We start from the raw sequence: 20,681 nt of genomic DNA, 5'->3' as shown, positions 1-20,681 counted from the left end.
TTGATAACGTTGCAGTAATATATATTGCTTTGTAAACTTAGTTAATTTTAGAAGCCACCTGTTTATTGGTACAGCATCACATTTCCATGTTGCGTGTCGGTTTCATACCACACTCGTTTACAGATTTCTGGTTAACGGATTGTGACACTTGGAAATCGACACGTAAAATGCATTATGGTCAATGTAAGCGTAATCCGTTTTGAAAGTCTGTAATGCTTTAGGAACATTTCAGTTGCAGAGCAGTCGTGTGGTTGGAAGTAAATTGTATAGAATATTAATCTGTTGTGAAATACACTCGATGAAAGTGTTTCTGTGTAACGTTATCTGAAAAATATGTAGTGCATGACTTAACATAATTATGATTCATAAACGCTTTGCATGTATTTCACACTTTAGAGTGAATGCAATCATTGTATATTATTTCTTTGTAAAAATATGTATTAAACATACACACAAACAGATGGATTTGATAGACAGACAGACTGACATAACGAACTAGGAGACAACAGAAACTACCTCGCGGCTGATTTTATCATACGTTTTAACATGTCCGTTTACCTTTGCTGTATTGTACGAAAAATGAAACCCTGACTCTTCGTCAGAATACTTTTCATAAACATAGTTTAAAAGGATATTTTCATTACATAGTTTTTGCAATTGAACAACATTTTGCGTTGTGCACAACTGTTGGTGGGTATCTTTGAAAATCAATGTCAGAGTCACCACGTGGCTGAAAATTCATTTCTGAACCTTCTTGCATTGAAGCAGTATGTTTATACCTCAAATTAAGGACAAAGTAAGTTTAGGAGGCTTTGACGGATTCATACAAGTTCTCTAAATTTACAAACAGAATGGAAACAGATAGGTATGAAGTAGTTTTCCCAATGCCTCATTGTGCCTATGTTGACTGTTATTCATAATTGACGTGTGGAAACCAATTTGTTTATCTGTTTTGCAACGTTTGTCAGTAGGTAGGTACCACGTTAACAACAGTTTTCCGAATGCTATGGGGCGGTTTGGTAGCCTAGTGGTTAAAGCGTTGGTTCGTCACGCCGAAGACCCGAGTTCGAATCCCCACATGGATACAAAGTGTGAAGCCCATTTCTGGTGTCCCCCGCCGTGATGTTGCTGGAATATTGCTTAAAGCGGCGTAAAGCCAAACTCAGTCAGTCCGAATGCTATGATATCGAACATATAATTGGGCCTATGGCCCATTCTCTCCAACACGAGTAAAGATTGATGACAAGAAAATGCATAGACCGAAGCTGACTTTAGACAGATGAGTAAATGAGTGAGTGTTGTTTAATGCCGCAGGCGACAATATAACTAGCATACTCTGAACCAGACAAACAGGTGAAACATGAGCCAATGGCCAGGTACGACGACACACAAACAACCAAACACGGAAGTGATCAGTGTACATCCTTCGAAATGACGCAGAATCAACCAAGGGCAAATGATAGACAAAGATGTTGACAGGTAATTGGTTGGAATGGTCGAAGAAATATGGGACTGATCAGGATGTGTAACGATACAATAGGAGATCTATGCATTTTTACAGATCTATAGATCGATCTACCGACTCAGGAGGTAATTCCAAAACCCCGTGTGTAGTTGTGTATAGATGAGGCTACGATCGCGATCCTTTCAAGTCATTGAAGTGTTGCATCCTTCAGACATTCACCCTCCTTATCTTTACTCTCGTGCTTATTGTCCGGTGAATAATTGACAGTGTATGTGTTTGTAACGGTTTCCACAGTTGAGGCAGGAAGCATTCACCTTTCGGCGAACTCCCGGTTTCGATCTCATATTGATCAATTAATACTTTTGATACAATAGGAATCGTTCAATCGATTCTGCTCTATCGATAATCGATAGCTATTGTCGCTTTTATCTAAGCTGCGGGGTGATCTAAAAAGGCGTACCACTTCAGTATGCATTAACATGCGCTGGGATTGCCGATTCTTACATTTTACTAAGGTGCTTTGCTACTCTGACAATATCTATAAGATATTTTCAATGGAAATGATTACACATAAGAACTATATATCAGAAACTGTTTATAAAACATCGTACAGCAAGATAGGAGCTGTATTTTCACAGACTAACCACTGACTAAGACTGCATATTCATAAACAGAGTGGTCATCTAAAGTGCATTTGGTTGCCTCACAACATTTATTCAATGAATATTGAACTTTTTTTCCTACTATGCATCGTCACGGTACACATTCTCAGGTATTTGGTTGTACGTGTCAATGTTAATCATGTACATGTACATGATATAGGAGATGTTTTTATAACATGTTTTATAATATTCAATTATAACTTTCCCATTTATGTTGCTAATAGTAATCGTATTAATGTAGGCTGTCAGTTATCGACCACAGCCAACTAGCGCAGCTTTCATACCAGAACCGTACAAAATAGTCAGCGACCTTTACGCGCCTTTGTGCTCACATACTGGGATTAACAAATTGTATCCAATGAGTGAGTGAGTGAGTTTAGTTTTACGCCGCACTCAGCAATTGTATCCAATGAAGAGTAATGCGAAGAATATCATTTGTGAATACGGTGTCATGGTTTACGTATTTAAGTTCATGCGTTAATACAACGTCATGTGACAGTTGGCGTCCTAATGATTTCCTCGACCTACAGGCCCGGTTATCAACGGGATAACGATTCACACGGTTTCCAAACCACAGACATCCCAGTTTCACTACAGTTATAATAACCAAGTATGGACATCAATTATTATATTTTGGTATGATTCTTATTCATATCTCAGTGAATAGAAAACGTCTTAAACGTACTAAAACAAATCTGTACAACGCACACTCATATTGCTTTTTGTAACGCGGCAATCAACAATAATCCATCTCTATCAAGAAGGTCTGAAAATAAGAACCTCAAGACAAAGCGGAGATGCACATGTGGTTGCATGTGCGTGTGTGCATTAGTTAGTGCGTCACTCTAGGTACACTACACGTAGTTGATTGTCATCCATTTTTCCGCGTGTACTCTGCGTTGAAGGCTAAGAGTGTACGTCAAACTATGTACAGCTGAAGCCAAAGACAATAGGGACAGATATGTACTATAAATAATCATGAATTCACAATGGATAGACAGTGTACATGTATATCAACAATCGACGGCGGATTACAGGTAGTTATTCAGGGTAACCTTATCGGTATGGTAGCAAGTTACCTTTCAGAATGTTTAGGATTTAGAGTGCAAATCACGGCCATTCAAATCACGCGAGGTGTGAGACACGCATATTAGTTCCCTCGTTCGTTAATCGATATCAAGCCATACGGATCAGTCATTAGATTCCGCAGTCATCTTAGATAAGTCTACCGTTCACGGGGATGGCCTCGACGATCTGTGGATTATTGTAAACCTTCACATTAGTGCATAAAACGGATATAAGCATTACTGGTTGATTGGATAAATCTGATGGTGCCTTATAATACGCATTTAAACAGAACTGAAAGAACTGTATAACTATATATGGTGTTCCAATGTCGTGCTGGCTGTGCATAACAATATACAGTAATATATTACGATGTAAGCATCCAACTGAATGTCCATATACCCACCTACAGTAATACATAAACATGTCCGTTATACACTTCCTGTCCTTAACCGCCTACAGTAATATATAGAAACATGTCGGCGACACGGTGGGTGTCGATACATACCCATAGGAACATAACACGATGTCAGTAACACACTAAATGTCCATACACATCTACAGTAATATATCACGATGTCAGTAACACACTAAATGTCCATACACATCTACAGTAGTATATCACGATGTCAGTAGCACACTGAAGGCCCCTACACACCTACAGTAATATATCACGATGTCAGTAATACAGTAAATGTCCATACACACGTACAGTAATATATCACGATGTCAGTAACATACTGAATGTCCATACACACCTACAGTAATATATTGCGATGTCAGTAACACACTAAATATCCATACACATCTACAGTGATATATCACGATGTCAGTAACATAGTAAATGTCCCTACACATCTACAGTAATATGTGACGATGTCAGTAACTCACTGAATGTCCCTACACACCTACAGTAATATATCACGATGTCAGTAACACACTAAATGTCCATGAAAGCTACAATAACATAACATGATGTCAGTAATACACTATAATGTCCATATACACCTACAGTAATATATCACGATGACAGTAACAAACTTTATGTCCATATACACCAACAGTGACAGATCACGATGTCAGTAACACACTTTATGTCCATATACACCTACAGTAATATATCACGATGTCAGTAACACAGCAAATGTCCCTACACACCTACAGTAATATATCACGATGTTAGTAACACACTTTATGTCCATATACACCTACAGTAATATATCACGATTTCAATAACACACTTTATGTCCATATACACCTACAGGAATATATCACGATGTCAGTAACACCCTGAATGTCCATGAAACCTACAATAACATAACATGATGTCAGTAACACACTAAAATGTCCATATACACCTACAGTAATATATCACGATGACAGTAACACACTTTATGTCCATATACACCAACAGTGACAGATCACGATGTCAGTAACACACTTTATGTCCATATACACCTACAGTAATATATCACGATGTCAGTAACACAGCAAATGTCCCTACACACCTACAGTAATATATCACGATGTCAGTAACACACTTTATGTCCATATACACCTACAGTAATATATCACGATTTCAATAACACACTTTATGTCCATATACACCTACAGGAATATATCACGATGTCAGTAACACACTGAATGTCCATATACACCTACAGTAATATATCACGATGTCAGTAACACACTTTATGTCCATATACACCTACAGTAATATATCACGATTTCAATAACACACTTTATGTCCATATACTCCTACAGTAATATACCACGATGTCAATAACATACTGAATATCCATACACACTAACAGTACTTAACATAACATGATGTCAGTAACACACTTTATGTCCATATACACCTACAGTAACATATCACGATTTCAATAACACACTTTATGTCCATATACTCCTACAGGAATATACCACGATGTCAGTAACACACTGAATGTCCATATACACCTACAGTAATATATCACGATGTCAGTAACACACTTTATGTCCATATACACCTACAGTAATATACCACGATTTCAATAACACACTTTATGTCCATATACTCCTACAGTAATATACCACGATGTCAATAACATACTGAATATCCATACACACTAACAGTACTTAACATAACATGATGTCAGTAACACATCTACAGTAATATATCACGATGTCAGTAACACAGTAAATGTCCATACACACCTACAGTAAAATATCACGATGTCAGTAACACAGTAAATGTCCATATACACCTACAGTTATATATCACGATGTCAGTAGCACACTGAATGTCCATATATACCTACAGGAATATACCACGAGAAATACATCCACTTGTAGGGCCACATCCTTATATACGTTATACACCCAATGTCCCACATTCAGTACCTTTATACTGGTACTGACAACAGAGACTCATTCTGCCACCATGGAATCAAGGTCCTTTGGTTACAGGTCATTTAGTGCCTCTAAACGGAACTAACGGCCAGACTCTCTCAAGGAACAGTTCTAGTGTCTCTGAAAGACTCACCTGTTCCGTTTGTACTTTTAAAGTGACCTTGTACTGCCACCAAGTTTTTACGTTTCCTTGACTCTTGTATACGCTATGATCGCGCCCCAGCGGAGTTTAGCGTCATATAAATGGACATTATTATTATTATTGGACGATGACCACGCCAATCACATGAAGTTTTTAGAGTGTCAGCCATCATGTATTCACCGCCAAATCGAGTTAAAGCTAATAGCTGTAATGATGGCGTTGATATTGATTAATATTGTTCTGTATCATTAGACCAGCTTGAAATTATAATCATATTGCAATTATAGACTTCCTCTTGGAAGTTGTTTATAAAGTAATACTGGTATTGATCAAGTCCAAAACACCAGCACCAGTGCAGTGTGGCATTTAAGATATTCCCATGTGAGCATTCTACTTTTATGATGCTTTTATAGCAAATTCAGATGAGGGGCTGCTTGTGCCGATCCTACACCCAATGCCTATTCTGCACAATGGAAACCTACTTTCAACAATTATGCAATATTATTAATTCATGACAAATAGTAATCTAGTATTATGTTAGAGCATGGGGTTTTTTTATAAAAAAAAGGCATGGACGTGATTTTAACAAATAAATAGTTTCGCAAGTGTGCTTTTATCCTTGGACTGTATTCAAATTCAGATTAATCGTATTATATTACCTATATTAAATTCAGGAAATGCACACAAAAAAATATCGGGTATCTAATGTCTCTAGATAAAATCATGTCACTTCAAAAAGTGTTATATATGTTGTTACTCTTAATATAGAAGCTACGTCGGCCACTTGCCTCTGTAACTGAGTTACCTCTCATAGTCTGACCAGGATCAGCCGATAGAAAGCTTAATCTATCCTAATTATGAGCTTTGGTTTGTTAGCAGCGAAGTCACGTGGTAAACGCTTGATACATCACGCATCAGTGCGGCTTTTTTCACTCAAACGCGGCCTTCAGCGTGACGGTCTTCTTAACCCTCGGATCACCAAGGTCAGAACGAACGAGACCACACCATCCTTCAATGGAATCCCGAGTGAAAGATACCAATTCTTCACAGGTAAACTTTTGACATAATACATAACACATTACAGATACCCTTCACCATGTCAAACTGAAACATGAACCAGCAGGGTGTTTGATGGATGAATTGATCGCATGATATGGAATATCTTGACATCATTGCAGTTTTCGTACTGTTCGGAAGATCTATAGCACACGCAGCATTCCTTCGATTTGAGCAAAATAATTATTTAGTAGTAATTGATCCCATAGACGGAGAAAGGCATCCACATGTTCCTTATCAATTGAATTTATTAAAATAGGGGTTGACGTATACACGGTAAGTTCATTTGACAAAATTGTTATTGCTAATGCAATAACCTATCCATACTAACAACATAAATTATAGTTATGTTAGTCTGAACGGTTTTGTCGTAATTGGTATGGGAGTATGTTCTCCGTGTCGATGTCCGTTGTGCTTGCCTGAATGCCCTCAAATGTGCAAACAAACTTGAGACTAGTTATGCTATGATTATATAGAAGCACGTGGATGGTACCATGCAATCATGTGCTCCAGAATCCACAAGCTTCAAGGACAACGGGATTTCAGTAAGAAATAATCCCACGTGGGTCTCCAAATCAGTCCCAGCATGATGTGATGGCATGCGTGGCCATATTGAACTGACAGTGCTTCGGCGTTTCCAGATGAAATCCCTATAATCAGAAACCTATTACTGAGTCAGATACACACGGACAAACTGACGACCATAACGATCTCTGTAGCAGCAAGCAATCACGGCTACAACACTTATATCATTATATGTTTACTAAAACACACATTATGTGTTATTACGGAAGTTAACATGTACGTATGGGATATTTATGCATTAGGACATGGGTAACATGGTCAGCGTTTCGCAAACACCATTATTTCCTTTTGCTGACTAATACATGCATGCAGCAGAGTTGTTGGGTGATTCTGGCAGTCAAGCTGGTTAGGCTCATTATCAGCTCTGGGCCCTCCCCACATCCTCCCTAGCTACCTCTTGGAATTCAGCCAGGAAGGGCAGCCAAGCTGGTCGAACCTTTCAAGGTATGTTAAGAGACTGTGAAGACCACTTAACATGACAAACTTCTGCATTCCCCTTGATGTCAGAAAGGCAGTGTTCCTGACCGCAGTCCAAGTCAAAACATTGATTACACAACAGTTTCGTTTCCTGCTGACTGGGTTCCGTCCTATTGCGCAACTTAGTACAATAACCAGTCCAGAATTTTGAGGTTCATTTAACTGGCTACATAAATATTTATAAGTATTATTTGATACATCTAAGCACCTGTATATTGCAACACTACGCTCCTTATAATCCTTGCAAACATGTCGTGCAGCGTACTCTGTCGTACAGCGAGCTCTGACAAACAGAAACCTGGCAATCGTGGAAATCTCAAAACGAGGCTCTGCCGCTAGAAAAGTTTGGCGGTCTGGAACGGACTTGATATTATATCAATCACATTGTGCGTTCAGAACTACACTGACTAAGCGCAAAAACGCATAACCGGTGTAACCAGTGAGCCAGATGCATTGTGAATCATTTTACGACCTCATCAAACTGGGGCAGTCTGTGACGTCTTAGTTAAGGTCATGCGGCCTATACCTCGCCATAAAATATGAAATACGATGTTATTAAAGTTTAAAATTAACATCAATTTGTAGATACCATTTTCTTAAGAAACGAAGAATTAAAATTCAGTGTAACCATGGTTGTTTGTGATGTCTATTTTTAGTTTCACACGAGAAAATTCCGATCGGTTGAAAAGTAGGTCATTGTCTCCACTAATGTACACAGATAATCACAATGATAATGGTGTCGTTTATAACAAAACACTGCTAATTAAAAACACCTAATACTTATTTTCACGGGTAAAATTGTTATATATAAATGTACTTCAACCCAATTCTTGCTACAGAATGGTATAATATTAATGTATCATGGGCCGTTGGAATGTTACTGAAACATATTGCCTGTCTTTCTGTCTGTCCGTCTTGAAACATACTGTCTGCCTGTCCGCCTGTGCATCTCTGAAATTATTGTACGTTTGTCTTTCTGTCTATATGTGACTGATAAGTCAACATGAATCCATGTTTGTCAGGTAACACAAGGAAATATACTCCCCATCAAACATTTAGACTCACTAGTGTAAATGTAGCCACTTACTTCAGTCAACTGTTCCAAACCAGATTTGGCAAAATATTCCATACTGTTTAAAGGTACTGTTTACACATGAACTGGTGTATTGTAAAACAAATTCGTAATGTTGAAAAGATTATTGTCATGAGTTCAATAAATTATAAAAATCAATGAAAACTGGCGAATTCTTGACCAAACGTTACACCAAAACGCAGCTGTTCACATGCACGATATTTACACATGCTTTTCAGCAATTTGATGCATGATCCTCGTGCAATTAATCTGCATAAAGTTTGCAGTTGGTTCCCCCACGTTAGTGGAGATATTCATCTTCGATGTAACTATATATATATATATATATATATATATATATATATATACACATGTACACACACACACACACACACACACACACACACATGACATATAGTGACTGCTTTAAGTGAGTCTTTTTTGATAGATACAAGGTTACAACATCTTGTAGACAGCATATTGGTTGATACAAAGGTATATCTAATATTATCTATCCAAATATTTAGTTACATAAGCACGATGTAGTAAAATTTACCTTTGTTGCGAAAGAGATAATTTCTAACAATATACTTATATAGATATATTTCTCTCAAGCTATTGCCATTGAGATCATAGCTTGCAAGTTTTTAGTGCAGAGAAGTAAATGACCTTTGTACTAGATATACGTATTTAGATTGCAGGAACGTTGCATGAATTGCACTCTCCACAGACAAGACCGCCTCCGTGGTGTAGCGGTTAGAGCGTCCGCCCGCAGTGCGGAAGGTCGCGGGTTCGATCCCCGACCGCGTCATACCAAAAGACGTTAAAATATGGTACTTGTTGGTCCCTGCCTGGCGCTCGGCATTAATGGGTACATCAAGGACTGGTCGGCTCGGAGTCAGTATACTGTGTCTGAGTGGGGTATTCATGCTTCACTGCGGCATGGTATCTCAGTGAGCTGGCACTATAAAACCAGCGTCAGTCTGGGCTAGTACAAGCAGCCGCACATACACATACACACGCATGCACGTCGTCATATGAGCGAAATATTCTCAAGCACGACGTTAAACCCAATTCACCTCACCTTCACAGACAATGCGCCAGTCTCAGTAGCTGGATGTTGCGTGTATCGAGCCAGAGAATTAAACACAGGGTTATTACGTCTACAAGAACATGTATACTACCCATCAAAAGTTTAGACTCACTAGTGTAAATGTAGCCACTTACTTGTCCACTGTTCTAAACTAGCTTTTTGCAAAATATTCCATACTGTTTAAAGGTACTGTTTAGTTATGAACTGGTGTATTGTAAAACATATTCGTAACATTGAAAAGATTATTGTCATGAGTTCAGTAAATGATTAAAATCTGTGAAAATTGGCGAATTCTTAACAAAACTTTACACCAAAACGCATATGTTCACATGCACGACATTTGCTCATGCCTTTCGCAATTTGAAGCATCATCCTTGTGCAATTCATCTGCATAAGGTTTTCAGTTGGTTCTCCCAAGTTGGTGGAGAAATTCATCTTCGATGTAACCACATACATATACATAACATATAGTGAGTGCTTTAAGTGAGTCTAAACTTTTGATGGGTAGTATATATCCCCGATCATGCTACTTAATTAATGAAGTTTATCAGTGCATGTCGGGTAAATTCCTAATCATCACTGCTCAAAAATGTCAAAACAGAATTAACGGTAGCGAGATTTCTTAAACTGGTTAGATATACATTAACACCGAATATACACGCATATAGAACAATGATTTATATACATTACCTTAGATAACAGAGTGCATGAGGGATACTCCAACGTCATCCAGATTTTATGCTTTGTGTTTAAAGTAGCCGGCTTTTCAGATAGATGGTCGTATAACGACTTCTCGATGATGTCAACAGCTTTCATGTCTTCAACAGCAGCAATGTATTTTTTCCAGCAACACTCCGAAATGAGATCTTCTTTAATCTCCCAAAACCTCAGTTCGTTCTTAATGGTAAATGTACACAAATGCGATGGCAGATGAAGCTCTCCAGTCCGATACAGATCAAGAAGTGGAGGAACCATTTTAGGATTACGATCAAAGAAAAACTCATCACAAGTTTGATCATAATTCTGGCTTTCTGTTGTAAGCCGTCCCAGAATTGTGTCTGGGTAGCGTTGTAAAATAGTTTTACCGATGGTGAACCTCTTCCCTGACACATTCAGTGTAACAGTCGCCATGGTGGGAGTCGAGGTCTGTGTGTTGGTCGATCAACGATCACGCTCAAAGGCCTTGGAATCCATCAGGGGTAGGTGACTGTAGGTGATCCCTACAACCAATTATATACAAGAAGGTACTCTCAAATGACGGCAGAGACATGAGCAGAGAAGACCCTCGTGTCAACTCAACTAGCTCTATTTACAATCGATATTTTACCAGCTGTGAGAATACCGTTCATGTCACGTGATCAGTACGCAACCAGGAGCTCTACAGTATTACGTAAGTTCGGTCTCGTGTTTCTCGTGTGGCAGTGAAAAATAATATTGTTAGTTTATTTTTTGTCATTTGAGGATATAGTCAATGTGCAAGTACTGGAAATAGGTTCAGACATCTGTGGTTTTGATTTACATTATATGTTGAATGAGCATTAAGAAAACAAAGTTGTACTTAATGCCATGCGCATGCCATGCTTCTTTATCAACACATGGCTGGCGAAGTATAACTGAGCTAACTATAAGACAGATGTAAGCTATGTACAACGGACTTAACGTGCACACACTAAGCACGGTTCCTGCTCAAATGTTTGGGAATATGCACTAAACTGGAGGAGTGGTAAACAAGATACTTGTCGCTTTCGCGTATTCACGCTGGGTGAATCTGTAGTGACATAAGAAACGGTAGCTGGCATTTGGGGTATGTTGGCAACAACGTTAAGGCGGTTGATGGTTCTTCACGCCACAGTGCTGGCAGTTTTATATTATTAGTTGTGCCAGTTTTATGAAGTGAGTGAGTGAGTTTACTTTTACGCCGCTTTTAGCAATATTCCAGCAATATCACGGCGGGGGCACCAGAAATGGGCTTCACACATTGTACCCATGTGGGGAATCGAACCCTGGTTTTCGGCGTGACGAGCGAATGCTTTAGCCACTGTACCCTTTATGTGGGTGAATCTAAGCCGCTTTTAGACGACGGCGGGGACACGCTTCACACATTTAACCAATCGGCGGATCTTCGGCGTGACGAGTGAATGCTTTACCAGTAAGATCTCTATGTGTTAGAAATCAATAGATCTGGTGATAGTGTTGTGTTAGTATAGATACCTGGTACATTATCGTACCGGGGAGTAAAATATAGTGATAATATTAATATACTTGGTGTATGTAAAGTAATACTATTTTATATGCTGATGGTGGATTGTATAATACTTTATACTTTACAAGTCTAGAACTTATATGATTACCGGTATACTTGGTGTATACTTGGAATACGGTCGTTATCGATGTCGCTTTGAATATGGCTAAAACTGGTATACCGGTTGTTGTTGGTCTGAGTGTGCTTTCATTGTGCATTGCTAATACCGGTATTATAGTTGAGAGTAGGGGCATTGCTGGTACTTGGCTCATCAGGTATCGCGATTGACTCATAGCTAACACTGGTGTTACTTGGTGTTATGTAAAACTTTGGATCTTTGGAGGGATAGTGCTGGTATTAAAATATATGACGAATATTGTTTGTTTGGTGTATGGCGTAAAGCTTGTGGTATGCTAATGGAGTAGGGATGGCGTATACTGGTATCAAGATTGGTGTATGACGTATACTGGTATCAAGCTTGGTGTATGGCGTATACTGGTATCAAGCTTGGTGTATGACGTATACTGGTATCAAACTTGGTGTATGGCGTATACTGGTATCGCTTGGTGTATGACGTATACTGGTATCAAGCTTGGTGTATGGCGTATACTGGTATCAAGATTGGTGTATGACGTATACTGGTATCAAACTTGGTGTATGGCGTATACTGGTATCAAGATTGGTGTATGACGTATACCGGTATCAAGCTTGGTGTATGACGTATACTGGTATCAAGTATATTGGTGTATGACGTATACTGGTATCGCTTGGTGTATGACGTATACTGGTATCAAGATTGGTGTATGACGTATACTGGTATCAAGATTGGTGTATGACGTATACTTGGGTATCAACTGGTATCAAGCTTGGTGTATGACGTATACTGGTATCGCTTGGTGTATGGCGTATACTGGTATCAACTGGTATCTTGCTTGGTGTATGACGTATACTGGTATCAAGCTTGGTGTATGACGTATACTGGTATCAAGCTTGGTGTATGGCGTATACTGGTATCAAGCTTGGTGTATGACGTATACTGGTATCAAGCTTGGTGTATGACGTATACTGGTATCAAACTTGGTGTATGGCGTATACTGGTATCAAGATTGGTGTATGACGTATACTGGTATCAAACTTGGTGTATGGCGTATACCGTATACTGGTATCAATCGCTTGGTGTATGACGTATACTGGTATCAAGCTTGGTGTATGACGTATACTGGGTATCAAACTGGCGGTATGGTGTATGACGTATACTGGTATCAAGCTTGGTGTATGACGTATACTGGTATCAAGCTTGGTGTATGACGTATACTGGTATCAAGCTTGGTGTATGGCGTATACTGGTATCAAGCTTGGTGTATGACGTATACTGGTATCAAACTTGGTGTATGGCGTATACTGGTATCAAGCTTGGTGTATGACGTATACTGGTATCAAGATTGGTGTATGACGTATACTGGTATCAAGATTGGTGTATGACGTATACTGGTATCAAACTTGGTGTATGACGTATACTGGTATCAAGATTGGTGTATGACGTATACTGGTATCAAGCTTGGTGTATGACGTATACTCGTATCAAGCTTGGTGCATGGCTAATGTTGGCATTATGCTTGTGACAAGGCTACATGTAGAAATAGTATTCTTCATTTGTGGATGGAACGAGTTGGAAAAGTGTTGATTGTAGATCTAGCAAACTCAGTATTTTGACAGTAGCATCTACAATAGTATGTGCTCCTACTTGTCCAATTAATGAAATGACGGACGTGTACAGTGTAAAAAGCAACATGTCAGAAATATGTCAGCAGTGAGTGAGGGAGTTTGGTTTTACGCCACTTTTAGCAATATTCCAGCAATATCACGGCGAGGGACACAAGAAATGGGCTTCACACATTGTACCCATGTAGAGAATAGAACCCGGGTCTTCGGCGTGATGAGCGAATGCTTTAACCACTAGCCTACCCCACCGCCCCAATATGTCAGGAGGTGATCTTGGCTGTAAAGGCTGACAAGGAGGAAGGAGACTTTAACTGCGGTAGTAAGGTATGTTGTACCAGTGCAACACCGCAGAAATAGTAGCAGAATTGGTAGTTTGTGTATCCAATGTGTATCAAGTTCATTAACAGTTGGAACGGCAAATTAGTTCTGGTATATTAGGAAATACAGACCTATAGCGATAGCGTTTAGTCGGTTGGGGGTAGATGCAACAGCAGTTTACTTGTAAAATGATATATACTATGCAAAAAATATCCATATATCCAAAAATAGAAGTCATATGTATGAGATGAAACGACGTATTCGCGGAGATCATCCATTGGTCGGTTGACATAAAGCTTGACTAGCCCAAGTGATTTACATTACTGTTTATTAAGGAAGACGTTACCAGGAACTACATCAATGAATCTAACGTCGTAGAAATATAACGTCATATTCGGAGGTCACTTGCTAATTATGTCGTGAAAAACTACTCAGCCATATCTACAATATTTCGACTGCTGCTATTTCTAAAGAGACTAATTCATACCTTGTGTATCACAGAAGTGGCTAATGTGATGATAGTGGTGGTGTTGACGAGAGAAATAGTAGTAAACGTGGTAGTAGTAGAACGAGTACCATAATAGTGGTATTGGTAGTGGTAGCTGTTGTGGTAGGAGTAGTTGTAGGAGTAGTCGAGGTAGTTGTGCTGTTGGTATAGTAATAGCAATATGGATCGTTGTAGTCGTAGTAGCAGCAGTGGAGGTGGTAGTAGCAGCAGTGGAGGTGGTAGTAGCAGCAGTGGAGGTGGTAGTAGCAGCAGTGGAGGTGGTAGTAGCAGCAGTGGAGATGGTAGTAGCAGCAGTATTTGGAGAGGTAGTGGAAGCAGTATTTGTGGTAGTAGCAGCAGTATTTGTTGTCGTTGTAATCTTTGTTTCTTTTTAATGCCGGCGGCAGTCAGAATATAATCGAGTCAGGAAATAACAATCCAGTGATCAACAGCATGAGCATCGATCTACGCAACTGGGATACGATGACATGTGTCAACCAAGTCAGCGAGCCTGGCTATCCGATCCCGTTAGTCGCCTCTTACGACAAGCATGGTTTACTGAAGATCAATTCTAGCCCGGATCTTCACGGCAAGTTGTACTAGACTAGAGGATATAACTTACACGTGCTGTGTCCTCTTCGAAACACATCCATCTGACGATATGTCTGATATCGTTATAATGTATTCATCATTGAACAGGTTGTAACAAGGCTCGAAATTATCGCCCATGGCATCCAGTATTGGGTTTTACTTCAACAACCTCCACAATCAGCAGTAACCGATTTCACACGTGATGAACGACTCCAATACAGTAGAACAGAACTATCTAGCACCGGTTCAAAGGTAACTCACAAACATTAAATCCACAAGTGTAGGAGTAATAAATCACGCCATTGTTGTACATGTACAACTGATTCAAAAGGACCTCCCAAAACTGAACCTTAATATGTCACAACATATACTTATCTACAGAACAGTTAAAGGATTCCTTTGTACATATACGTCAGCTAAGAAAAGGCGTGTTCAGGCGTTGCAATGGTTCCATACATAACAGGCTGTCATGAGTTCAAATGGGTTAAACGTTCGCGTTCACGTGACTAGACGTATAGTTTGTATTCCGCTATATAATACCCCAGGGGGCCTTCCACGTATTATGTGCCTCTGGTGGGTGTATAATACGATATGTATTGATGAGAGAAACAAGGGAATATGACACGCTCTGGTCGATGAATATTTACTACAATACAATACAAGATTTGTCTGAAGATTCAATAACAAAGCGAAACTTGATAGCCATTAACATTCAAATGCGGAGACACAAGGATGTAATTCCCAAAAAGGGAGTGGCGGTGGGGTAGCCTAGTGGTTAAAGCGTTCGCTCCTCACACCGAGGACCTGAGTTCGAAAACCACACATGGGTACAATGTGTGAAGCCCGTTGTTGGTGTCTCCCGCCGTGACATTGCTGGAATATTGCTAACAGCAGAGCTAAACTCACCCACTCACTCCATATTCATCTTATTTCAGCAAACCACCTCGCACTGTATGTCAGAAGGAGTTACGTCCATTTTAAAGAAAGAAATGGAACGCCTCGGAAACCTCCCGCATGGGTTAAGCTCATGTTATACTGTGAGGAGTGGCTTCAGTGGTTGTGCAAGAAATCTATGGCATTGGCTTCGAATTCTGATTCGCTCTATGTTTCTAGGTGAACACAAAACCTCTCTTTGTCGGTGTCAATACTCTGGTAAACATCTATAGCATACATCAGTTAGATCTTTCGTCCCACAATTAGGGGAACACGTGGGATATGATTGGTATAGTGTTAAACCCAACAGCGTTAAACCCAACTCACTCACTCACTCACTCACTCATCAAGGCTCAACACTGAGACAGTGTTGAAAGAGATAGTTAACAAACCCCACTAACCATTCGTTTTGCAGTTATCAGTATGTAAAACAATACATTATACATTAATTTTCAAACTAGAAACAAATGGCAACATAACAACCATTATAACTGAGATGAAAAGATTCTAGTAATACATCTAATGGTTGCTCAGATGACTAGTAACGTTATTAGCCTCATGGGTTCTCTAAATTAGCCTCATGGGTTGTCTAAATTAGCCTCATGGGTTGTCTAAATTAGCCTCATGGGTTGACTACAACAACTGGTGTACTGAACGACGGCAGCCTACACGTAAAGTAACGTCAAGGGACACGAACGTTTGGTGTCGTGGGACGGCGTTTTACTGTTATTGAACCACGGTTCTACGAGGGCAGGGTTAGACTGACTGACTGAGTGAGTTTGGTTTTACGCCGCTTTTAGCAATATTCCAGCAATATCACGGCGGGGGAAACTAGAAATGGACTTCACACATTGTACCCATGTGGGGATTCGAACCCGGGTCTTCGGCGTGACGAGCCAACGCTTTAACCACTAGGCTACTCCACCGGGCAGGGTTAGAAGGTTATGACGTTACCGAGATGGAACTTTATACTGTATAACTATAGTGACCGCCTACTTGTACACTGCTTGTCCTACTGGATTACAATAGCCCTACGTCTGTACCCGTGCCAGGTCCATACATTGTACATCACCCATTGTTTCTATGCAGTTTCTCGGGGAACCATGCTGTAATGGCGAGTGACAAGGTTAAACACAATAATCGCATTTATACAATAACCATTGGGCATAAAGTCTAAACCACACCATGATCTTTACTTTCAGGGCTGCGCCGTTGGTGTTCCTGTTTCCATAACACAATCACATGTATTTAATGTAATATGTTGTTTACTCAGTTTCATCGTGTTGGATGCAAGCAAACGTAATCTAGACTTGTATGTAATGAATGCTACAACGAATAAATGGTATAGTACCTTACATCAAAGAAAAGTGTCAACCTCATCAGCTGTTCATACCCTGGTTTATGACCGTCTTAAACAAATCCGACCAATATAAAGCTAGAAGTGAACGTTATTTTGATAACAAACGGCAATCCTGTTGACCCTATCATTTACAAGTATTCATTCTGTTGCCTTGAAGTCTCGCATCTCCAGGGTATATGGAGCACCATCTGTCGTATTCAGCAAAGCGTAATAAAAATAGTTATCAGTGCACAACTGAAAATCATTTGTTGTAAGAGGTGAGGTGTGGTGAAATTGGGATTAACGTCGTGCTTGAGAATATTTCGCTCATATGACGACGTGCATGCGTGTGTGTACGTGTATGTGCGGCTGCTTGTACTAGCCCAGACTGAAGCTGGTTTTATAGTGCTAGCCCACTGAGATACCATGCCGCAGTGAAGCATGAATACCCCACTCAGACACATTATACTGACTCCGAACCGACCAGTTCTTGTTGTACCCAGGCACCAACAAGTACCATATTTTAACGTATGACGCGGTCGGGGATCGAACCCGCGACCTTCCGCTCTCCGGGCGGACGCTCTCACCACTCCACCACGGAGGCGGTCATTTGTTGTAAGAGAATACAGTAAATATATATATGGATACCACACAGATGATATTGGCAACTTTAACCCGGCACCTGTTCGGTCTCAGATATAAAGCTTGAAACAGTTGGGTGTCTCAACAAAGGCACATCGAACTAAATTCCTATCAAACAAATTATGAAAAGCAGCATAAACAAATAAGAACGTTAGTATGCGAAATTGGATTTTGAACATTGATATGAACTGAGAACTTATCGAATGCTTGGTCCGGGAACTCCTATACACATTATTATACTATAGGTTTGTTCATTTTTATTGGAAACCCAAACCGGAACGTGTTCACTGGTACATTGAGTAGATGGAGAAGAATAACAGGAAAGGTTCATCTGGTTCAAGCCTCCATACATACTAAACCGCCACTCAGTTTATCGATCCGGGTTAGAATTGGTCTTCCGCAACTAATGCTTGTCGTAAGCAGCCCACTAACGGGATCGGGTGGTCAGGCTCGCTGACTTGGTTGACACGTGTCATCGTATCCCAATGGCGTAGATCGGTTCTCATGCAATTGTTCACTGGCTTGTCTGGTCCAGACACGATTATTTACAGACCGCCGCCATATAGCTGAAATATTGATGAGTGCAGTGTAAAACAACAACCAACCTTTATATCGACCAATAATGACGCACGGTCACCACAAAAATAAAATTATTTTTTAACGGTCGCATTTTATAACCTTTCAACCGTGTCCCATTTTCCCACCTGTTGTGATTGTACGAGGAAAACAACATTTCAAACACATTTCGGGGCTGCAGTATCAATTTGTTTGACAAAATGGTGAACCATGTCATTGCCAGCAGAGCGGGTGGTGAGAGATTGAGAAACTTATTGACGTACTTCTTGTTTAACCCGTTTCACATGTAATTGTGCACGATGCACATCGATAATATGAAAGTCAGGTGGTCGAATTAATGTCGGAAAGAACAAATGCAATCGGTTTTAGTTTTACAGACGGTGGCTGCCCTGGAGAAGCCTATTCTGCCAACACAATGACAGATACTTCGAGTAATGTTAACGTGAAGATGGTTCTTGTATATTTCTTGTTTAGCGTCTGACTCAGCTTTATTCATAGGTGTACATTAATGAATTAATTTTCGACTTCCTCTTGATTCTGAGATTCCAGGTTTGAATTGTTTCGGAAGAAACTATGCTTGAGGCTACCAAGTGGATTGTGTGGTCTGAATCGCTGACATGGTTCATAGCATCCCCCCACGCCTGTATCGCGTTCCTCTCGAACACTGGACTGTCTGGTACAGACTTCATTGTTTGCAGGCCACTATCATGTTGCTTGAATACAGCAGAGTGGGGGCGGTGGGGTAGCCTAATGGTTAAAGCGTTCGCTCGTCACGCCGAAGACCCGGGTTCGATTCCCCACATGGGTACAATGTGTGAAGCCCATTTCTGGTGTCCTCCGCCGTGATATTGCTGGAATATTGCTAAAAGTGGCGTAAAACTAAACTCACTCACTCACTACAGCAGACTGAGACGTTAAACTACAAATAGATGAAGAGTTTCATTTTGACGTCAGTTATAGCATAGCTGCGGCCATGCTGAAGTGCATTGTGTTGGATACAATGTTGTCGATACTATGAGCACATCGTCTTCAATTATAAACACAGCTGTAAGCATAACAATGTTAGGGATTTTGGAATTCGGCAGTTATTATCATTATTATCATAGGATATTTATATAGCGCACATATCCACGCACTAGTGCATGCTCAAGGCGCTGGTATTTTTTCCCTCGATCATTGGATGTCAATATCAACTGCACATCGTATTAGCAATCTCAACTCCCTGGGGAGTATACAACTCTTGCTGCCACTAGGCGTACCGAGTTATTGTGGTTTTTTCTCATCCTAACAGTTATTATGTGCATATGTTGTTGTTTTTTAACTAAATGTACATATGGTGAAAATGAAAAGATTAAATCGACTACTGTATTGAACCAATGAGCCAATTAAACGTGCTGTGTTGACTTGTAAACAACACAGTTGGGTATGGCAGTGTTAAGTACTCCAGAAGGCGTCAGCTATCGGAATGCAATGTTATTCAGAAAAAGGTTAGCCATTTGTAAAAAGCGATATTGAACCCCCGACGACAATGCGACAACTTAAATTAATACATACAAATCAATATGTTTACAGTACAGGGGGCGTTTATCTCTGAAACTTCTCTAGGTGGGATGCTGTTGTTGTTTTTGTTTTTCTCTCGTGGTTGCCCGGATGATATCCAAGAAACCAGACCTGCACCAACCGTGAAAGTATCTGCTGCTTGTATTGATGCTATACAATTGATTGGATTGTCTTGATATTATACAATCAGTGATACGATTATGATTTCACCTGGGGATACTTTTTCATTTAACCAGCAGGGTATTGCCAAATAACGGAAT

At 39.9% G+C, this 20,681-nt stretch overlaps 1 protein-coding gene across 1 annotated transcript in view; it reads right to left on the bottom strand.

Annotated features, from left to right (window-relative positions):
• Positions 1-11,300, bottom strand: part of LOC124266627 (potassium voltage-gated channel subfamily C member 3-like) — a 28,722-nt gene extending 17,422 nt beyond the window's left edge. The window contains exon 1 of the mRNA XM_046701427.1: positions 10,702-11,300. Coding sequence (XP_046557383.1) covers positions 10,702-11,142 — 441 coding nt within the window. The 5' untranslated portion in view covers positions 11,143-11,300. The remainder of the gene's footprint in view (positions 1-10,701) is intronic.
• Between the last annotated feature and the right edge of the window lie 9,381 nt (positions 11,301-20,681).

Source organism: Haliotis rubra, unplaced genomic scaffold (assembly GCF_003918875.1).
Source record: "Haliotis rubra isolate DU_JTF1 unplaced genomic scaffold, ASM391887v1 Scf127, whole genome shotgun sequence".
In the NCBI taxonomy this organism is placed as follows: Eukaryota; Metazoa; Mollusca; class Gastropoda; order Lepetellida; family Haliotidae; genus Haliotis; species Haliotis rubra.
Note: the sequence above shows the minus strand (reverse complement) of the source record. Positions and strands in the feature narration are given on the sequence as shown.